At 44.4% G+C, this 18,497-nt stretch overlaps 2 protein-coding genes across 3 annotated transcripts; both read left to right on the top strand.

The window, feature by feature from the left end:
- The first annotated feature begins 385 nt into the window (after window positions 1–385).
- On the top strand, window positions 386–4,167 carry LOC118772651 (ADP-ribosylation factor-like protein 5B). Its single transcript, XM_036521169.1, has 5 exons — window positions 386–442; window positions 1,679–1,826; window positions 2,970–3,053; window positions 3,418–3,569; window positions 3,836–4,167. Exons 2-5 carry the CDS (start codon window positions 1,683–1,685, stop codon window positions 3,882–3,884), a joined length of 429 nt encoding a protein of 142 aa, XP_036377062.1. The 5' UTR covers window positions 386–442; window positions 1,679–1,682; the 3' UTR covers window positions 3,885–4,167.
- Window positions 4,168–7,814: 3,647 nt separating this feature from the next.
- nsun6 (NOP2/Sun RNA methyltransferase 6) lies at window positions 7,815–17,861 on the top strand. 2 transcript variants are annotated; one of them, XM_036521379.1, is made up of 12 exons: window positions 7,815–7,882; window positions 9,025–9,135; window positions 9,437–9,592; window positions 10,376–10,461; window positions 10,911–11,017; window positions 11,901–12,054; window positions 12,211–12,292; window positions 12,384–12,503; window positions 13,742–13,886; window positions 13,995–14,143; window positions 15,263–15,388; window positions 17,163–17,861. In XM_036521379.1, the coding sequence occupies exons 2-12, from the start codon at window positions 9,061–9,063 to the stop codon at window positions 17,379–17,381; spliced, it is 1,419 nt and encodes a 472-aa protein (XP_036377272.1). In that variant the 5' UTR covers window positions 7,815–7,882; window positions 9,025–9,060; the 3' UTR covers window positions 17,382–17,861. The 2 variants fall into 2 exon arrangements, with proteins under 2 accessions (XP_036377272.1, XP_036377270.1); XM_036521377.1 differs by having other exon boundaries at window positions 10,373–10,461.
- The last annotated feature ends 636 nt before the right edge of the window (window positions 17,862–18,497 follow it).

The raw sequence follows: 18,497 nt of genomic DNA, 5'->3' as shown, positions 1-18,497 counted from the left end.
TACGCTGCAGTGTGTTGCCTCCCCATAGACTGCAGGATTTAAAGCTTCTGTTAGCATTTTTGGGCTACTGCACTTTTACCTTCAAGTCATGATTATATTTTATGAAGGATTTTTCTGAGTTTTGGAAGGAGTAGTTTGATGTTCAGAAGTACTGTTTGGTGGGGTTTGCATTTACAGTGTCTATATTTTCACTCAATGGGATGGTGTTTTAAAAATGGTAAACCTGTCAGAATCACTTTCATGACAGTTGGACGGCAGGGCTAACCATAACTTGATATTTGCCAACATAACTAATAAATAAGAAATATAGCAGATTGGAGAGGAAGAGCAGGTGGGCTTTACACACATGTTTAACTGCTGTTTCTGTCCCATTTTTAACAGAGCATAAGGTGATTATTGTTGGACTGGACAATGCCGGAAAGACGACAATACTTTACCAGTTGTGAGTATCATTGCTTTTTTGCTTATTCAGATCTTCAAAGTGTTGAAAATGAGATTGTGTGGAATGTATACTTGGTGTGTGAATGTGGTTACATTGCCCATCATGTCTTCAGTATTTCACACTGAACAAGAATTGTGAATGGTGGAGCAAGGATTAAGCTACTTAATTATAAGATGTGAGAAATAGAATATTTATCTCTGAATTAAGTAACTAATTAATTTCCCCACTGTAAAACATTGACTGTCTTTTGAACAGCAGAGAATAAAGCAAAAACCACTACATTGTGCTGGCAGGAAGCACAATCCACTGCACTGATATTAATAATACAGCATTTGTCCGTGTTTCACGTGTTCATACTATCAGCCACCCAGCTAGGACATGGTGCTGTGTAAGCATTGCTCCAAAGCTCCAAAGACATGGGGCATCTTGGTTTGGCTCGCCGGGCTGCATATTGGTTGCCAGTGACCAGTTTTGGACACCACACATCTTTTGGACTGACTGACTGCTGCCGCTGTCCTCTTGAAATGAAGGAGTCAGAAAGGAGGGCAGCTTTACAGACCATTATTTATAGGCATTCTGATCATCTCCTGACTGGAAATGCCTTGCAGCATCATGCATAAAAATCTACAAAGACCTGATGGAAGAAAGTGAAGAATTTTTCCATACATATCAGTGGCTGAGTGTAGCACATTGTCATCGAGACCACAACAGGATTCTTTGCAGGGTGTTTTATATGGCGAGTTTAATAAGAGTGCAAGCTTTAACCTTGAGCCTTTGCTTCAATATTGCATTTTAAGAATTTTTTGAAGAGGAAAATGATTAGAAATGCACATGGTAGCAACCTGCTCCTGCCGCACTGTGAGAAAATGTGCTTCGCGTTCTAGAAATGTCAGCAGACACATAATAATACAGAGATTCCTCTCAAGGGAGACTGAAACTATTTTTCTTCCCAAGCCAACCCATGTGAAAATAATTGTGATAACAGGAAAATGATATAATATGAAATCTGATGTGCCAAGAAATGCTACAAAGACTCTGATTTTGTTTTCCACCAACAGCGGAGGAATTGTGTGGGGCTAGAATCCACACGTGCCTGAGCACCAGATTCTGCATAGGAAATTTACTGCAGATTTAGCAGTGGAAATAAAACGCACAAACACACACAATCAGACTTGCCTTCATTGTGGTTGAGATGGGATTGTTTTGCAAATGTTTTCTTGTCTGCTCATTTGGCAGTTTGATGAATGAAGTTGTCCACACGTCGCCCACGATAGGAAGCAACGTGGAGGAGATTGTGGTTAAGAATACCCACTTCCTAATGTGGGACATCGGTGGCCAGGAGTCTCTCAGGTCCTCATGGAACACCTATTACTCAAACACAGAGGTACGATGAACTGGCTCGCATTTCCCTAACTGCCTAGCATCCAGGTTGACTGGGACAGGCCTTTCCTACTGTCAGCCTGGACTGCACAGACAAACTTTACATCTCTGGCATCTACAAGATGTAATTATGTGTGATCCACACTATTTAGATGTTTCTCAGTGTAACCCAATGAAACTGAATGGCTGCAGTTAAATGGGTAGCTACAAAATATAGCCTTAATATGTCCTAAATGGCCTGCCACAATCCGATTTTGGAAGGGTAATATCTTTGAAGGTCTTTTAGTCTGTTGATAAGAGGAACATTTTTATGGTCAAATGCACTCAAGTATGTTGAGAAATTCTAGGGGCTGGAAATTTGCAACACCCTCTGATCAGAAATAACATGCAGAGATCAGTTCAGTCTAACTTTAATGTGCTGTATACTCACGTTTGAGTACTAAATTTAATTTATTATTAGGTCTCTTGAATTTTACACATTTTAAACAATTGCAAAGTTCAGTAATAATCCAAAAGAAGCTTTGCTTAATCATGTGGAGTAGGCCTTCCTTCAACCATTTCTCAAATATCATGGCCTTCTTTAACAGGCCGGTGAAGAGGAAGCTTGAGCACACAAGAAATGTCCCGCACAGCAAGCCTATCCGCCCCTGGTGCGTGCTGGGAGGCTGGCAGTGAACAATTACTGCTGTAGGTTGGGGTGGTCGCCGTAATTCTATAGTTGGCCCGAATCCCTAATAGATGTTGTCAGAAGGCCGAACAAAAGTTTTGCTCGGCAGCAGTTTGCTCGGAGTGGAGCAGCTGCCGTGTTTGTTCAGGGGACAATCGGCGTCAGAGCGGGACGGGGTCAGAGGTGAGGGGAACAAAAAAAATCTGCCCGGATGAAAAGCAGGGTCGGGGGAGTGTGTGTGAGGCGGGGTGGGGGGTTGGCCTTGAATGGTGCATGGCAGGGTGAAGAGAGGGGGAGCACCAGTCAATGAGGCTCTGTTCCAAACCCCGGCGATCTGCCGCCGGCCACATTCCGCCCTCGCCTTCCGCGCTCAGAACCTTGTTGACTTGCGGGCCCGCTGCCGCTCGGCGCTCCTGAGTGAGTCTGGTTTATTCATCCCAGAGTTTGATTTTGGCCTTCTCTTTTTCTGTCTCCCCTCAGTTTATCATCTTAGTGGTGGACAGCACCGACAGGGAGAGGCTGGCCATCTCAAAGGAGGAGCTCTACAGGATGTTGGCCCATGAGGTACCCCCTTCTCATCTCTCATGTGGAAGTAACACGAGAAACCTCCCCACAGATTTCTAAACCACAAGCACTTCCTCCATTTCTGGATTTGAGTCCAAATCACTCCCCCCGCCCCCCCGTTCATGCGTCTCCTAGCTTCGGCTTCTGCATTTTTTTGGTGTTTTGCATGTGTTATCAGTTGTTTTGGTCAATATATTAAGGATGGTCATGGTAGCAACAGCTGAACGGGAAGAATAATAAGCCTTTTTTCCTCCTCTCCAGCCTGGAGGAAAGTATGCTGTGCTTATGTACATGTCTGTGACTCCTCCTTGCCCCCGTTGTTATTGTGTTAGTTCTGATTTTTTTTCTTCCCTCTCTCTCCCAGGATCTCCGGAAAGCAGCTGTGTTGATATTTGCGAACAAGCAGGATATGAAGGACTGCATGTCTGCTGCTGAAATCTCCAAATACCTCACCCTGAGCTCCATCAAGGACCACCCCTGGCACATCCAGTCGTGCTGTGCCCTGACGGGAGAGGGGTGAGTGTGTTCCCACAGGACGGAGATGGGAGAGGGCGTATCGCCTTCCCCACAGTCCCTATCCGGCTGCAGGGTGTGACTGCCTTTAACACAGATCAATCACTCTAAGCCACAGTGAACAAAGGTGCCACACAGTGCTCAAGAATGTGTGCTCAAACATATTGGAGTAATTATGGCACGAAATAAACCACATGCCGCCTATGTTATTGGAGTGTAATGTAAGGTAGTCAGAGGGATTGATCTGTATGCTTTTGTCTCAATGGCAGGCTATGCCAAGGCTTGGAGTGGATGACCTCAAGGGCTGGACTAAGATAACCCCCCCCCCGCTAGATGGACTGCCTGTTTGCTCCACTGAAGATGTGTTGGTGGAAGGTCAACCTCTGCGGTCAACGCTTCAAACAAGTGCTACTGCGCTGCTACTCTAGCTTGCTGTCACCCATTACGGAATCCCCAGTACTGCTACTCAGGCTTACTCTCACCCATTACAGAGTCCTCAGTACTGCTTTGCCATCATCAGTGCTGCTACTCTCACCCATTACAGAATCTCCAGTACTGTTACTCTGGCTTACTCTCAACATTACAAAATCTCTAGTGCTGCTACCCTGGTTTACTGTCACCTGTTACAGAATCTCCAGCATTGGTGCTCTGGCTTTCACTTGCCTATTACGAATTCTCCATTACTGGAATGCGGATCGCATTTTCACAAGTGTTACTGCGTCCAGTGGGAAAGGGGTTCTCCCTGGACACTGTGCTGGTGCTCAGAGCAGAGAGCTCTGTGGTGTACATATCATCGGCTGCTGCAGACTGCACTTTGCAGCAGTGTTCAGAGTGTGTGTTTGTGTGAGTGTGTTTGCGTGCGTGGGTGTATTTTCTGTAGAGCATTGCAGTCAGTGATCATGTTACAATGAAACCACTTGTATTTGGACAACATTGTCTAGACAAAGGCCTACACCAAATCAAAGGATCAGATATAATGCCTGCTAATTTTACATCTGTATTTCATTATTTTGGGGAATTTCATTCGTTAAACGTGAAACAGAAATGGTTTTGAGGGGGTGCCACGGTGTCAAACTCCATAACTGGATAAAGGTGTGTGGTTCTTGGCTAAGCTACTTTTGTTTGGTTTAGGCCTGTGTATGTGACATGGATGCAAATCAGGGTTTTTGTTTTTTATTTATTTTACTCTGTTTAATATAAATACTCATCAGTGACCGGTATTAAATGGTGCCGTCTCATATGCTAATAAAAGTCAAGATAAAGGTCAGCCAGGCCCCAGAGAAAGGGGAGCCATCAGTGGAAAGCAGTAGGCCAGCCCCCCTACGACTTCAGTCTGCTGTCCAGGTCAACAGTATGTGCTCAATTGAGGGAGTGGTCAGTGATCACCTTGTCACACATTGCATGTAAGTGCATTTTAATTTAATTTAAATTTTTTAAAGTGTTTTGCAAAGTTGCCAATGTGCAGGGAATAATGCCTGAATGAACAGAAGAGCGATGACCTTCCGATGCACGAGAGAGAGACAGTCTCCCTTACCTGAAGAGTGGTTAAGACGTAGGTTTGTGTTTTTCCCTTAATTAACGAATGCTGCAGTCTCCTGTGCAGCTTCTCAGAGTTAACTGTCTGGATCAGTGGCCCCCTCCTCAGCCGAGTTCTTTGAACAGCGCTATCATCAGTTTTGTGTATAAATATTTAGGGGGGTGTTTTTTTTACTCCTTGTATTTCAGCCTTTGTTAAGCAGCAGGTCTTAAAATTGTCAAGCTTGCAGAAAGACAAAGTTTTTTTTTTTTTTTTTTTTTGCCTTCCTTGGTGGTTATTTAAAACTGACAGTATTGCCATAACAGAAATCCTTTTTGCGATTTCATTCCCAACGTTCCCAACAATTTTATAAGGAGCTCTGTGGAAATTAAAAGGCTAGCAACCACAAAATGGCCCAATTTGTGTAGTACTCTCAAGCTAAATATTTATCTGGAAAAAGGCAGCACTTGCCCTATACACTCATTATAGCTGCTGTGTTGTGCACATGCTGAACCTGAAACGTGAAAGCTGAATATTTTTGTCCTGTTAATTTATTTATAGGTATCATGTTGCAATCCTTATTGATTATTCACAGCTTTCAAAGCTTTTGTCCACTGTACCATGTAAAAAGATAGCTGATGAAAATGTGGGGCTTTCCTGCCTTCATTATGTACCACAGAGGTGGTGAACGCTCAAGACTCTGTCTGCATCCAAAGTAAGCTGTCTATTGTTTATTTTGCAACAAAATTTCTGGAAGCATTTGAGTCTTTGGAATCAGCCACTGTCATGGGAAGTGTTTGTTTTAAATTCTAGAATGATTCAGAAATCCATATCCAGAATTTGTTTCTCTGTCCGGATAATGAATGCTCTGGATCCATGTCACTTTTTATATTGTCGATCCATATCAATATTTTATATTATTGAGTTTCTCTCCTGGGGTTATCTGCCTGTTTGTTTGCCGGGCAGTTCTCATTTTTACACCTGTTGTCCTTGAGGATCTGAGTATCGATGCACATTTGCAGAATGTTCAATATGATGCAGAGCCCTTCAATATTAATGATATTCCAGGGATAAACTCCAGGCTCAAGAGATTATGGGCTGGTTGTCAGACACAGCCCTGGCCAAGATACCTCAGCTATGTGCTCAGTTTGAGAACAAATTCTGTGGTTCTTACTTTAATATCTGAGGGCTCTGTAACTGGTTTACAATATTGTTTGAACTTTTGATAAAGTCAGACACTTTTAAAGCCAGATGATGATGATTATGTATGGGATTAGCATTTCCTTTTTTATTAAAATCTTTTAAATGTCAAGCTGTTGTCATTCATTACTTTATAAAGGGTCCATATCTAATGAAAAATTGAATTAGATGTAGTGGCTTTTAATGCATATGTTTTCCATTACCAAAAGGGTTCTGTGAATAGAATTGCTTCATGTATGTTGAAAGGTTCAGCAAAACACACTTAAATCCTTTTTTTTTTTGGAGATGTATTTATATTTATATACTGGTGACGTATTTATACAACACCAGTATCAGTATGTTTGGTTTAGGGGTATTAAATTGAATACTTGGAAAAATGGGAGAGGTTACATTCTGTGCCCCTCACCCCACAACATTGAAATGAAACGGTATGGAAGAAAGGGACTATGTAAATTGCACAACAATCTAAATATGGTTCAGAAGGTTTTATGTTAAATCATAGAGTTTTATAAGTTAAAGAAGAATAAAGACAATGTTCCTTTCAGAGTTTGCTTACACCTTTGTTATTGTTTGGTGCTGGTATTATTAGTGTTACAGTAAGCACCATAGTATGGCTAAAGCCATTAGAGACCTGTTTATTTTAATTGTACTTCCTTATTGATTTTTTAATCTATACAAAACTGTAAAAATCTTAGAAAAATACATAGGTTCTTGAATAGCTTGGGCAAAGAGTTACACAGTAATATTGGATGAAAACAGAAGCAACTCATCCTGTCTTTTTTTAGCTTACCTTTGTCCCACCTCAACTGACCTCAGTGCTCTGGTTGGCTGTAATGGCATAAGAATGTTTGTAATGTACCATCCAAAGAGTAGCTTTGAAAATAAGTTGCACAGCATCAAAAGAAATTCTATGGTGTATTGGCAGTCAGTGTTATGATATGACCACATATATTGTTAGCTGTTATGGGCTCACTCACTAATGGTCTAATAGTGTATCAGTGAGACCGGACTCAAACCATTTTAGGACCGTTTCAGACAGTTTTATAATTTGAAGAAAAGTAGTGGCATCTATATGACAACTATATGAAAAGCAGCACGTAGGTCTTAAAAAGAAACTTTTCAAAGAATCTGCATTAGCACTTTACCAAACCCTCAGTAAAGTGGCGAATTCGAATTTCTCGCATTCAATCTACCTCTCTTTAGACTGGACAAGTTCATGCGAGGTCTTTGCACCAGTCAAAATGTAGTGCGCGTACTGAAACTAGTTTACGATAACGAAAACGGTTGTTTTTTTTTTTTTTATCATTTTCACATTCTCTATCGGTATTTTGTGGGCATAACCATGGCGGGGAGTACATTTTGTTTGTCGTTAAATGAAACCATTTGAGTGTACTCATAGTTTAATAAATGTGTAAATATACAGTACAAGTCACTGAGGGGTTGAGAGAGCGTATAATAAACTACAATTCCCTAGGAAAAAATACGTACGTTTGACATCACTGTGTGGACGTAGCCAATGACGTGGCGTAGCCAATGGCGTCAGCTCAATGAAAATCGACCGTTCCTTTTGACGTACAGAAATGTGTCTCCTTTGAATAAGGTAATGCGGGAGTCTGGGGACTCTCTAAATTTGGTATAATACAGTATATTTGTACTACAGTAAATGGCTACATTTGTTCACACAGAAGATGTACCGATTCATACGTATTTTGTTACTAAAACAGGCAGTTAGCAAGCTAACGTTAGCTAGCTAGCTACTCATGCGCCTACAACTTCAAACGCTTAGGCAGCGTACTTTTGCTAGTAGTGAACTGTTTAGCTACTACGCTAGTTATCTGTTTGTATTACCGTTAATGGAATCACATTGCGTTGCTCGATGTCAAGAAACCACTTTCTGTGGCTTTGATTTACTCAGTGTCTGCCCGTCAGAAATATGTGGAGTGGAAACCAATAGCCACGTTAGCCACCTAGCGGAAAAGCATGTGGAAAGACATACCAGTCAAAATGTGTACTGATGAATGGCGTTTTCCTGGCTAGAGAGCTGGGAAATAGCTATCTAGCTATAAATCACCAATCTAGGGCTGGGGTATTCGCCGCCAGTGTGGGCTGCACTAAACCTGACACTAAACTTGTCCACAACGCTGCCGGTACTCCAAAGATATTTATATTCAAATCAAACGACAAACTAATGTCAGGTCGCACGACATCCAGTCATACTGACCAAGAACTACAATGTTTACATCTAGCTAGCGTCACTGAGAGTTGATAGAGGAGAGGTATTGAAAAATGAGCCATTTAAGTCCTGATTGGAGTCGCGGATTAAATGGTAGCTTGATGCACCTGTTTGTCGGAGGTCATCAAGTTTATTAACCTACATAACAGAAGGTGTCTCGGACCAGGTATGAACCGGTCTGCTGTATTGAGAAGATGGCAGATATGGCCATTATTCTAGGGGAAATAATAATAATATGGTTGCATTTTGTGAAGAATATGTGTCTTTGTCATGGCTGCGCACAGTAGAGAGAAATGCAATCTGGACAGTATTTCCCTGTCATTGTGAATTATTTCTTTTTGTGACCAACTTGGGCATGTGTAAACTATTATAGACACATGCACTGCAGAAAGAACCATCTTGCATTAGGTTGTTTATTTCTGTACATCCTTATTGTATGAATGAAACAGCCGTTCTCTGAGTAATGTTGTGTTTTGTTTTCTGTTTTTTTTTTTTTTTTCATGGCAAAGCTTATTTTAGGGTCTGGACAGCATGTACCAGAAGAAATGTTTGTTTTTCCAAAAATTACTTTAAGGCCTGATGTCTACCAGTATCTGAGGAATGTATTTCAGAACAAAGAGGTGAGATTTGTAATGTATTTATTATTAATGTAGCACTTTTTGATTTCATGCTTTATTTTTCCTCAGTCTAGGGGCATTGTTAGTGGACATACATGTCTTTCCTTGAGCTTTGTGCATTGCAACTTAAAGATAAAGCAATTTTATCAACATTATCAACACATACAAATATAACAAAATTACCAGCTGACCTTTCTGCCAACTAAAGGCAAACCAGACCACCAGAAGTAAAAGAATGTGTGTCCAGTTGTATCATTGAGAGCCTTTACCTTACTAATGTCTGTGTGTGCTGCCCTATCACCAGCTGGTGGCTGCAGTGGGCCAGGTTGAGGCGGAGCGGAGGTTTGAGGAGCTGCTCTACCGCCTGTCCCACCCCCCCTCCTTCACGTGTGTACGGGCCAGCACCCACCTGGCCCCCCTCAACACCATCAGAGAGCGGCTGTTGGAGGAGCTCAGAGAGGTGAGGGAAAGGCTCTGCTCTCTTGCCCTGTCACAGGGACAGCTTTGCAGGTGCAGAGCCACGATAGCCAGAAGCAGAGGGGAGAAGGCAGCAGATGTCCTGTGTGTAAGTGTGATTCCAAGTGTTAGGTGTAGAGTACATTGCATTACATTAATATTGTCATTTAGCAGATATTTTTTTCCAGAGCAAGTTATATATGTTAGTTTTTTGCATGTTATATATTTATACAGCTGGATATTTACTGAGGAAATTTTGGGTTAAGTACCTTCCCTAAGGGTACAGCAGCAGTGCCCAAGCGGGGAATTGACCTGCCAACCATTTGGTTACTCTAGTCTACACCTTACCATTATGCTTCACTGCCACCCCAAAAACATCCTCTGTCCAAACAGGGACTTGAAGCCTGTTCTGGATGGCAATCATTCACTGATCTGCTCCACTAATGTTACTTTCATTTGCACATCTTCGCTGCTGGGCTTTTAATGGTAGAGTTCCAGTTGGTAGAAGGGCAGTGTCTGCTTTGGAGCTGCTGAGGCCGGAGACCACTGCTATACACTGCTGCATCCATTTGAGTGTGTGCGTGTGTGTGTGTGTGTATGAGAGGCAGAGAGAGAGGAAGAGAGAGAACTGCCAGCAGATGAAGGATTACCACGCCAGGGACATTCCCATACTTTCTCACCCACACGTTCCAGATGCTGTGCCGAGTTCCGCTGCTCGGTGCTGCAAGGCTTTGGTGAAAGTACAGAGTGTGTTTGTGCTGCTAACTCCAAGTGTTCTCTCCAGCAGATGAGCTGCCACTATCCTGGGGACATTCCCATTCTGTCTCACACACATGTTCCAGATGTTTTACTCCTTCCTGTCATCGGGCCCAGGTATGTGCTGAATTTAAGATGCGGAATCCTGTGGACAGAAAAAAATGCGACCGCTGCACCCCATAGTCCGCCCAGTACAGTGCAGGGTTAGCCAAGGCCACGTTCTCAAAGAGTTCTGCACAATTACAGCAGAAACAACATGGTCAGTCATCTTTTATTTTTGTATGTTTCAGGGGTGTATACTTAGGGCTTCTTTCTAAATCTGGTTCAGACTGGTTTTACAACAGAGCAGTGCACTCCAACCACTGGCTACCCAGAATGCCCTAAAGGATTACCTCATAGAATCTTTATTCTAAACAAAGAAAAGGAATTCTGCCAGATATTGCCCATCACGGTACATGTTTCTTAGTGTAACCGGTGTGTCTTGAACCAGGGAGAGTCTTTTTGATTGAATGCTTATCAGTGACAGTACATTGAGAGAGGGTCCCCATGTTGTGTGTCGTCATCAGGCCCGCCCTGCCACAGAACCCGGAGGTGATTGTGGGTGCTCTTTGCGGGAACGCCGTGCTGCGGGGGGCTCACGTCTTCGCCCCCGGAATCCTCTCCACGCCAAAGTGTAAGTGTATCCTCCTGTCCTCCTCACCCCATGTCTGTACAGCAGAGCGGTCGCACAGTGACACCGCCCTCCAGAGCTCAGAGAGGAGCTTTCTTTGTCCTGGTGCAAGGGATCTAGGCTTTTCCTGCACTGCACCAATGGTTTCCCATGTGGCTGTGAGGCGTGGCTTCCATCCCAACGCGGGCCGCTCTGGCTACGTTTTTCAGATGAGCGTCTCTGTCAGACTGCATTTCTGTCTTGCTTCTAAAACAAAGGATCTGTGGTACCACTGTGGATTTTCTGCTGATTTTTATGTAATGGTTTTGTCAATCAGCCATTTTGTTTGCTTTAATTGGGGGGTTTTTGACTATTTTTTATTGATTTTAAGATGCAAAAATATATTCGTATTATATGTACAGTATATATGTGTACAGAAATGATTAAAACTAAAGAACAATAGGGTGGGGGGTATACATTAGTATATGCACTTGGTTACACAATTCAGATATAGCTGTCAGTAATGTCTCTCACATCTTCTTACAGTGTAGACCATGAGGAGATAGTTTGAGAGAGCTTTGTGCAATTTTGCAGTAGATCTGTCCAACATAATTATGGACAGCAGATGGTGTGTCCAGGTACAGATTAAAGGAAGGCTTGGAGTAAACCAGAGTTGTATAATATTATTTTTTGCAGCAGTAAGCGCTGCCAGCAAAAGTCTGTGATTTGTTACAGAGAGGTCAACTCAGCCGTTATTGTTTAGAAGATGCCCATGGCAGCTGAGTTTGTGCAGGCAGAAGTGGAAAAAAAAACATCCCACTCTTAACCAGCAGAAAGGTATCACGTGGATGTCTTTTCACTGCAAAAAAGAGTGGAGCAAAACTGACTTTTGATGCACTGGTTGCAGACATGAAGGCCGGGGACCTGGTGTCTGTCTTCTCTGACATAGAGGGAAAGTGCACACGAGGATCGAAGGACTTTCAGGGGAAGAAGGTGTTCTTGGGAAATGGAATCTCTGAAATGGGACGCAGCGATATATTCTGCTCGGATGAACCTGTCAAGTAAGAGGCGTGGAGGTAGCAGCAGCGATTTTCACCAAAATTACCGGGGGGGGTGAGAACTGAGTTCAAATCTTGTGGAAGGGCAATACTGCCTGTAGGCCTCCTCTGAGTTAACATTGCAGTCACAGTTAACTTTTTTCTCTAACTCTTTGGCAGAGGTGTAGGTGTCAGGATGGTGGAGCCCGTGTACCTCAGCCCTTCCTTTGACAATCTTCTCCCCAGTCTGGTGTTTCTGCAGGTAACCACCGTCACAGTCTTGGGTTTGCTGGTAATGAAGTGGGCGGTGAGCTTGGCTCAGTGGTTGACGCTTCTCTTCTGTCTCTCTCTAGAACCTGCCTTCAGTAGTGGTGGGTCACGTGCTGGGCCCGCAACCCGGGGAGAGAGTGCTGGACATGTGCGCCGCTCCAGGGGGGAAGACCTCGCACATTGCGGCCCTGATGAAAGGACAGGTTAACACGGGGGGGGGCTCTCTCAGAATCACTCAGCTTAGGTCCTTACAGCCAGCAGTCCTGCAGGTTCTCCAGCTTTCTCCAGACCACAAGCTCCGTCAGTAGTAGGGGTGGAAGCTGTATTACTGCAGTCAAAACCATTAGATTACGTCTAATGAGATTACGTCCATGAGCTGAAGAAAAACCTTAGAAAGGAAAGCTGCAGCCCCCTAGTTGTAGGGTTAGTTTGCCCTACTCAGCTGTAGGCTGGTCTTTGGTGCCTCAGTAAGGACATGAGGGGAAATTCAGAGAGAGAGAAAGAGAGAGAGCTGTGACTTATTTGTGCTTATCTGCTGTAGGGCTGTGCTGACACAAGCAGGTTAACCCAGTCATAGGTTTTTTCTTCAGGCACCGATTCTTAGATCTACCCCTTGAGCCCCTTAATACAGCCTGCTGAGGTTCTCTGCTGCTGGTATTATCCTCCTGGTGTCTTGTACATGGGAAAGGTCTGACATGCCCTCAGACCACTCTGTAGGGCAGTGTTGTTCTGGCCTGCAGACTCTGTAACATGTTTGCTTTTGGGTCCCTGAAGAAAGGCACCTGCACACAAGTGACCACTCCTGAATGTCCACGAGCAGTTTTTACTAGTTTTTCAGTTAGATGTCTGCATTGCCTTCTGATGCTTGCTAACAGATGTGATATGTTACTTGTGATTAGCTGTTGATTTTTAATTTGATTATATTGTTTGATACCATTGTTTGTCTAGTTCATCTCCCCTCTGTTCTTGAAGGACTGAAACCAGCAGTTTTCCAGCTCTGTTAAAATTACCAACAGTCTCACACCTATAGAAGGAAGTCACATTTGGAAGGGATGGTAAAGATGAACATTATTAAACGGAGGTGAAATGCCTGATAAGACCTGAAGACCCTGTGATCCCTCAGGGCAAGGGTTGAGAAGTAATGTTGACCTCATCTCAGGGGAAGACAGCTCCGTTTCTGTGGTGCCAACGTTCAGCAGTCTTTCAAAACCATCAACCACTGGATGCAAAGAGTGCATGGTCACCTCAGACCATTGAATCTAGCAATCAGTCCAATTGGGAGATGAAGAATTGGGTGCGACAGAAAAATCAGTTGCACATTTTCTGAACCGACACTAGGTGGCAGTATTGTGGCATAATTCTGAGACACCTTCACCAGTCTCCTCAGCCTGTGACGTGCAGTAGAAGTTGTGCCCTTTCACACTGTGTCCCTCTCTTCTAGGGAGAGGTAATTGCTCTGGACAAGATCAGAAACAAGGTGAAGCGTATCCGCCAGAACGCCCAGGCATTACAGCTGGACTGTGTCAAGGCTTACTGTTTCAACAGCATCCAGGCTGTGTGCAGTGACCATGCCCAGAAGCCCGACGGTGTGTATTAGTCCCCTGTGATTTGATTGTGTAATAATTCCAGTAACTCAACGACTTATTGTGCCATATTTGTGTAGCAGGGTACAGTCACTCTTGTTTGCGTTCCAGAAGGTCCTCCATTCCCCGCGGAGAGTTTTGACCGAGTGCTGTTGGACGCTCCGTGCAGCGGGCTGGGACAGCGTCCCAATATGGGCTGCTCCTGGAGCCTGCGTGAGATAACATCCTACCAACCATTGCAACGGAAGCTCTTCCACACGGTACATCGGACACACTCCCCCCTACCGTACAACATCTTTGAAAAGTTGTGGAAATGCTGTGATGTTGGTGCATCGCCATGGCACTGAGAGAGTGTTGTAGATTAGCTGGGGCTCGGCATTACTGTCTGCAGTGATACAACAGGTGCCTTCCCCAAGGGGGATGTTGTTCCCTCCCATTCTCTGAGAGAATGCTCTGCTGGAGCTGTGCTACCAGCAGGGGGCAGTGTGAGCACTGAGGATTGGGTTTCTCTCACCTACTTATCTCCGCTGATGAAATGCTTAAATATATCCAGTGGATGGATTACTGTGGGGAGATCAGGCTCCAACACTGAGAACATCATTTAATACAAGAGTCGCAGCTTCTGAAGGGACCCTGGCTCACCTGCATCACAGTGTCCTGAAGGCATACAGTCTCCTATAGTCTCCTTCTAAAAAGAGACGAGTGCATCAGTCAATCTGAAGGTGTAAATGGGGAAGGTGTCCTCAGTTCTGCATTTACATGCTGTGTTTCCATTTGCTCTGATGCCAGTTATAGTAGAAAGTGCTGAGAGTGCCACAGGTATTTGAATACATTGAAAAACTTGAGTTTGTACAGCTGGTGGATCCTGCTGAAGGTGGTTAATTGTCATTAGTGGAAAATGCAGAGAGAAGGTACTCTGAAAGGTGTTTGTGAGCAGGGTAGGTAGAAGGATTTGTTGAATGTGTATGTAAGCAGGGCAGGCATAGGGGTTTGTGAAAGATACGTATAAGCAGGTGAAGGTTTGTAGGGGTAGGGTAGAGTAGTGCTGGCAGTGTAGCATAGTGGTTAGGAGCAGCACTGGAAGGTTGTCGGTTCTATTCCCTGATTGGGAAATGCTGTTGTACTCTTGGGCAAGGTATTTAACCCAAAATTGCCTCAGTAAATATCCAGCTGTATAAAATGGGTAACGTAAAAAAAAACTGTGACCTAAGTAAGTCACTCTGAATATGAGTGTCTGCTAAATGACAATAATGTTATGTAATGTTTGTGAAAGGTGAGTGTGTGAGAGAGAGGAGGAAGGGAAAGTGTGTGTTTGAGCAGTGCAGGGAGAGGGGACTGTGAAAAGTGTATGTGTGTATGACAGTGTCGCCCCCTCCCAGGCGGTGCAGCTGCTGAAGAAAGGGGGTGTGCTGGTGTACAGCACCTGCACTGTGACCCTGGCGGAGAATGAGGAGCAGGTGGCCTGGGCGCTGGACACATTCCCCTGCCTCAGCCTGCAGCCACAGGTATGGAGGCATGGCCCTCACACACATTCGCACACACACTCATACACACATGCATTCACACTTTCACACATGCATGCATATGCACATATGTATGTACAAACACACACACATATGAACATCCATACACACGTACACATGCATACATATGCCCAGACACTCCGACACACATACATACATACACCCCTACATAAGTACGTTCACACACATACGCAGGGGTCTGAGAACCAAGATGGAAAAAGTGATAGGACTACAGAGGCTTAATAAGATGAGACTGTACAGGTTTCATTACAGCACCACCCCATGGCCCAACTTTCATTCTGTAATAAGTTTATATCTGAAAATGGAAAATTTAACCTTTTATTTTACCAGGTAGGGGCAACGCATGCAGAATCCCTAACTAACCACAGCATTACCTGATTTTCACACGGTGGGAGGTTTTCACCGGAGAAGTGTTCCCTGAGTGTTTTGACTCCAGCAGCACGTGCTGAATGAGCGCTGGTAATGTGTTCTTGGTGATGTGGAGGTCACCGGGGTGGGGACTGATGCTAACTTTGCTGTCCTGCACAGTAATTCACAGCGGCCTTAGTTTTTACAGCCTCTTAGCTTTGCTGCCAGAGGCACTAAAACTAAAGACACCAAAAAAGAAAAACAACACAACCAATAAAGCATATGCACATTGAGAAACGTCAGGCAATGTCAAAGAAGACCCACTCACTAACCGATGCAATGATGTCTTAGTTTTTTATTTTAAATATTTACAGAAGTTTTGGAATGCATTGAGCACTTTCCAGTTATCGACATTACTTTGTATTAGGACCAGACAGGTGTACTGTCTGTGGAGTTAGGCTAAACTACTTATTACCTGTGGCATTGTTGAAACTTGATGAAACGTGCATTTTGATTTGGATTTTACACAAACACACAGGTATCTGTTTTATGATTACACCTTGTAAGTGCCATTTTTTGGAAGAATTTGAGGTGGCATGAGTAAGAGATGAAACGATCCAGAGCTTTTGATTTTTGGCATTTTATCAAGAGGCTCACAGAAGCACTCGGATTGTTTCCAGTCAATTTAAAGGTGAGTGGCATCTGTCGTTAACAATGTCACGCCGTATAAGCGCAATTTCATGTCATAGCAGCACACCTTGCCAAATTTGAGAGCGGTGCATCTCTGAAATGTGGCCGCCTCTGAAGCGCTGTGAGGAGCTCCTGTCTCCCTGAGCCTTCCGCGCTGGATGTGTTGGGTGAATGGGAGCGAGTGGGCTCTCGGTGCGGGGTGAAAGGACACTCGCAGGTTGGCGGCAGGCCTCCGTTGGCGGCAGGCCTCCGTGGGCGGCGCGAACATCAGAGGAATCCGGTGTTTATGCTCGAAAGGTTCATGTGTGCCCACAGTTGAAATGATTCATTTACAGATGGGTTCTGGCCTGGGCCCACATTCTTGCTGTATTTATAGAAGTGTTTGTGTTCCTCCTCTCTGGACTCCGCTTGGAATCGCGGAGTTGACGTTCTGCCTTGTCTGTCTGCTCTGGGTCTCCTCTGGGTGCTTGTCAGGATTTAAAAAGCGAACCACCCTGTCTGTCTTACAGGCAGTGAAACATCATTACAGTGGGGTCAAATCATCTGGTGGTGAGGACCAGTAGTTGTGTTGTGCATTTCGGCCAGGGAGATGCCATTGAGATGAATTCTGAATGTGTGCGTGGTTGTCTGGAGGTAAGTTAAGCACAAGGGAACAGAGACCAGAAAAAGCAGCTGTGCTTGTCTCTGGCCCGTGCAGGAGCCTCACATCGGGGGAGAGGGCATGCCGGGAGCGGGGCTGTCGCTGGAGCAGCTGCGCCTGCTCCAGAGGTTCAGCCCCGTCCAGGAGCATGGCGGTGCGACGGGGGCCCCCGCTGCCCCCCTCACCGCCGCCGCGGAAGGAGACCCGGCCCGCCTCCTGCGGCAGGCCAACACGGACACCATCGGCTTCTTCATAGCCAAGTTCCTGAAGACCTGACCGTTTACAGCGCTCGCTGCTGCAGCCGGCACATTCCCGCGCGCCGCACCATATTTAGCGCCAGCTTTCATAAACAGAGGCCGAGAGAGAGCGAGCGAGAGAGATGGAGAGCAGGAATGAGAGAGCGAGCGAGCAAGAGAGAGAGAGAGCGAGAGCTGGTGAATGCAGTCCTGCTGCCGTTGCCATAACAACAGTGACGACACAGCTGCCATGGCGACAGCAGATTTGCTGGCTCTTCGGACGCAGATCGGGAAGTAGTGTGCTGAAAGAGGTCACGAGAGGTAGTAACAATTTACTGGTCGAATCGGTCCTCCTTTCAGTGATATCTGATAAAAACAAAGACCTGCTCGGTTATTTTTGCCCGAAGGAGAAGCTCTTTGGAGGACCTCAATTATTCATTACTTACATGCAGGTCTGCACATGTATGAACTTTCATATGTTCTCTGTGGACTCTAACATACATTGTTAATTGTTAATGTCGTCCGGTGTTTTTTTTTTTTTTTTTAATCTAAATTAAACTTTGTAAATGTGCAACATGGTCCTTGATATTTTTTTTTCCCCCCTCACGACTTTCACTGAGAAACTGGCAAATGCTTCACTTGAACACACGGGTCAATATTAATGTTGGCTTCAAAGCCCTGACTTCTATCAACCTGAACCACATTCCTCTCCATCACCGAGTCGCTTTGAAGGAAATGGTTGTAACGGAGGCAAAAAGCAGAGCTCCAGAGTCCTGCAGAAAAATGAATACTTAATATCACCAGACACATTTAACCTAGTTCTTTTGCCTGACTTCACCAAACGGAAATGAATGTGTCCTACAAAAGTCCGACAGTAGATCTTTTAATTAAGCATTCTAGACCTTAGTATCATGTGCACATTAAAAACCAATGGTAGGTACAGATTTCTTTTAAGCGAAAGCAATATTGATTCCCAATATCAAAACCCTTGAGTAAACAAGCAAGACCCCTCTCATTAAGAATGTGTAGCTGTGCTTATACAATACACTACTCAAACTCACGGGAAGTTTACTATAAGAGATTAGTTTCTTACATAGACGTACACACCATTGTACCACATTTTCCACTGCTCAGCACATGCATAAAAAAAGCATGT

This window comes from Megalops cyprinoides, chromosome 2, assembly GCF_013368585.1.
Source record: "Megalops cyprinoides isolate fMegCyp1 chromosome 2, fMegCyp1.pri, whole genome shotgun sequence".
In the NCBI taxonomy this organism is placed as follows: Eukaryota; Metazoa; Chordata; class Actinopteri; order Elopiformes; family Megalopidae; genus Megalops; species Megalops cyprinoides.
Note: the sequence above shows the minus strand (reverse complement) of the source record. Positions and strands in the feature narration are given on the sequence as shown.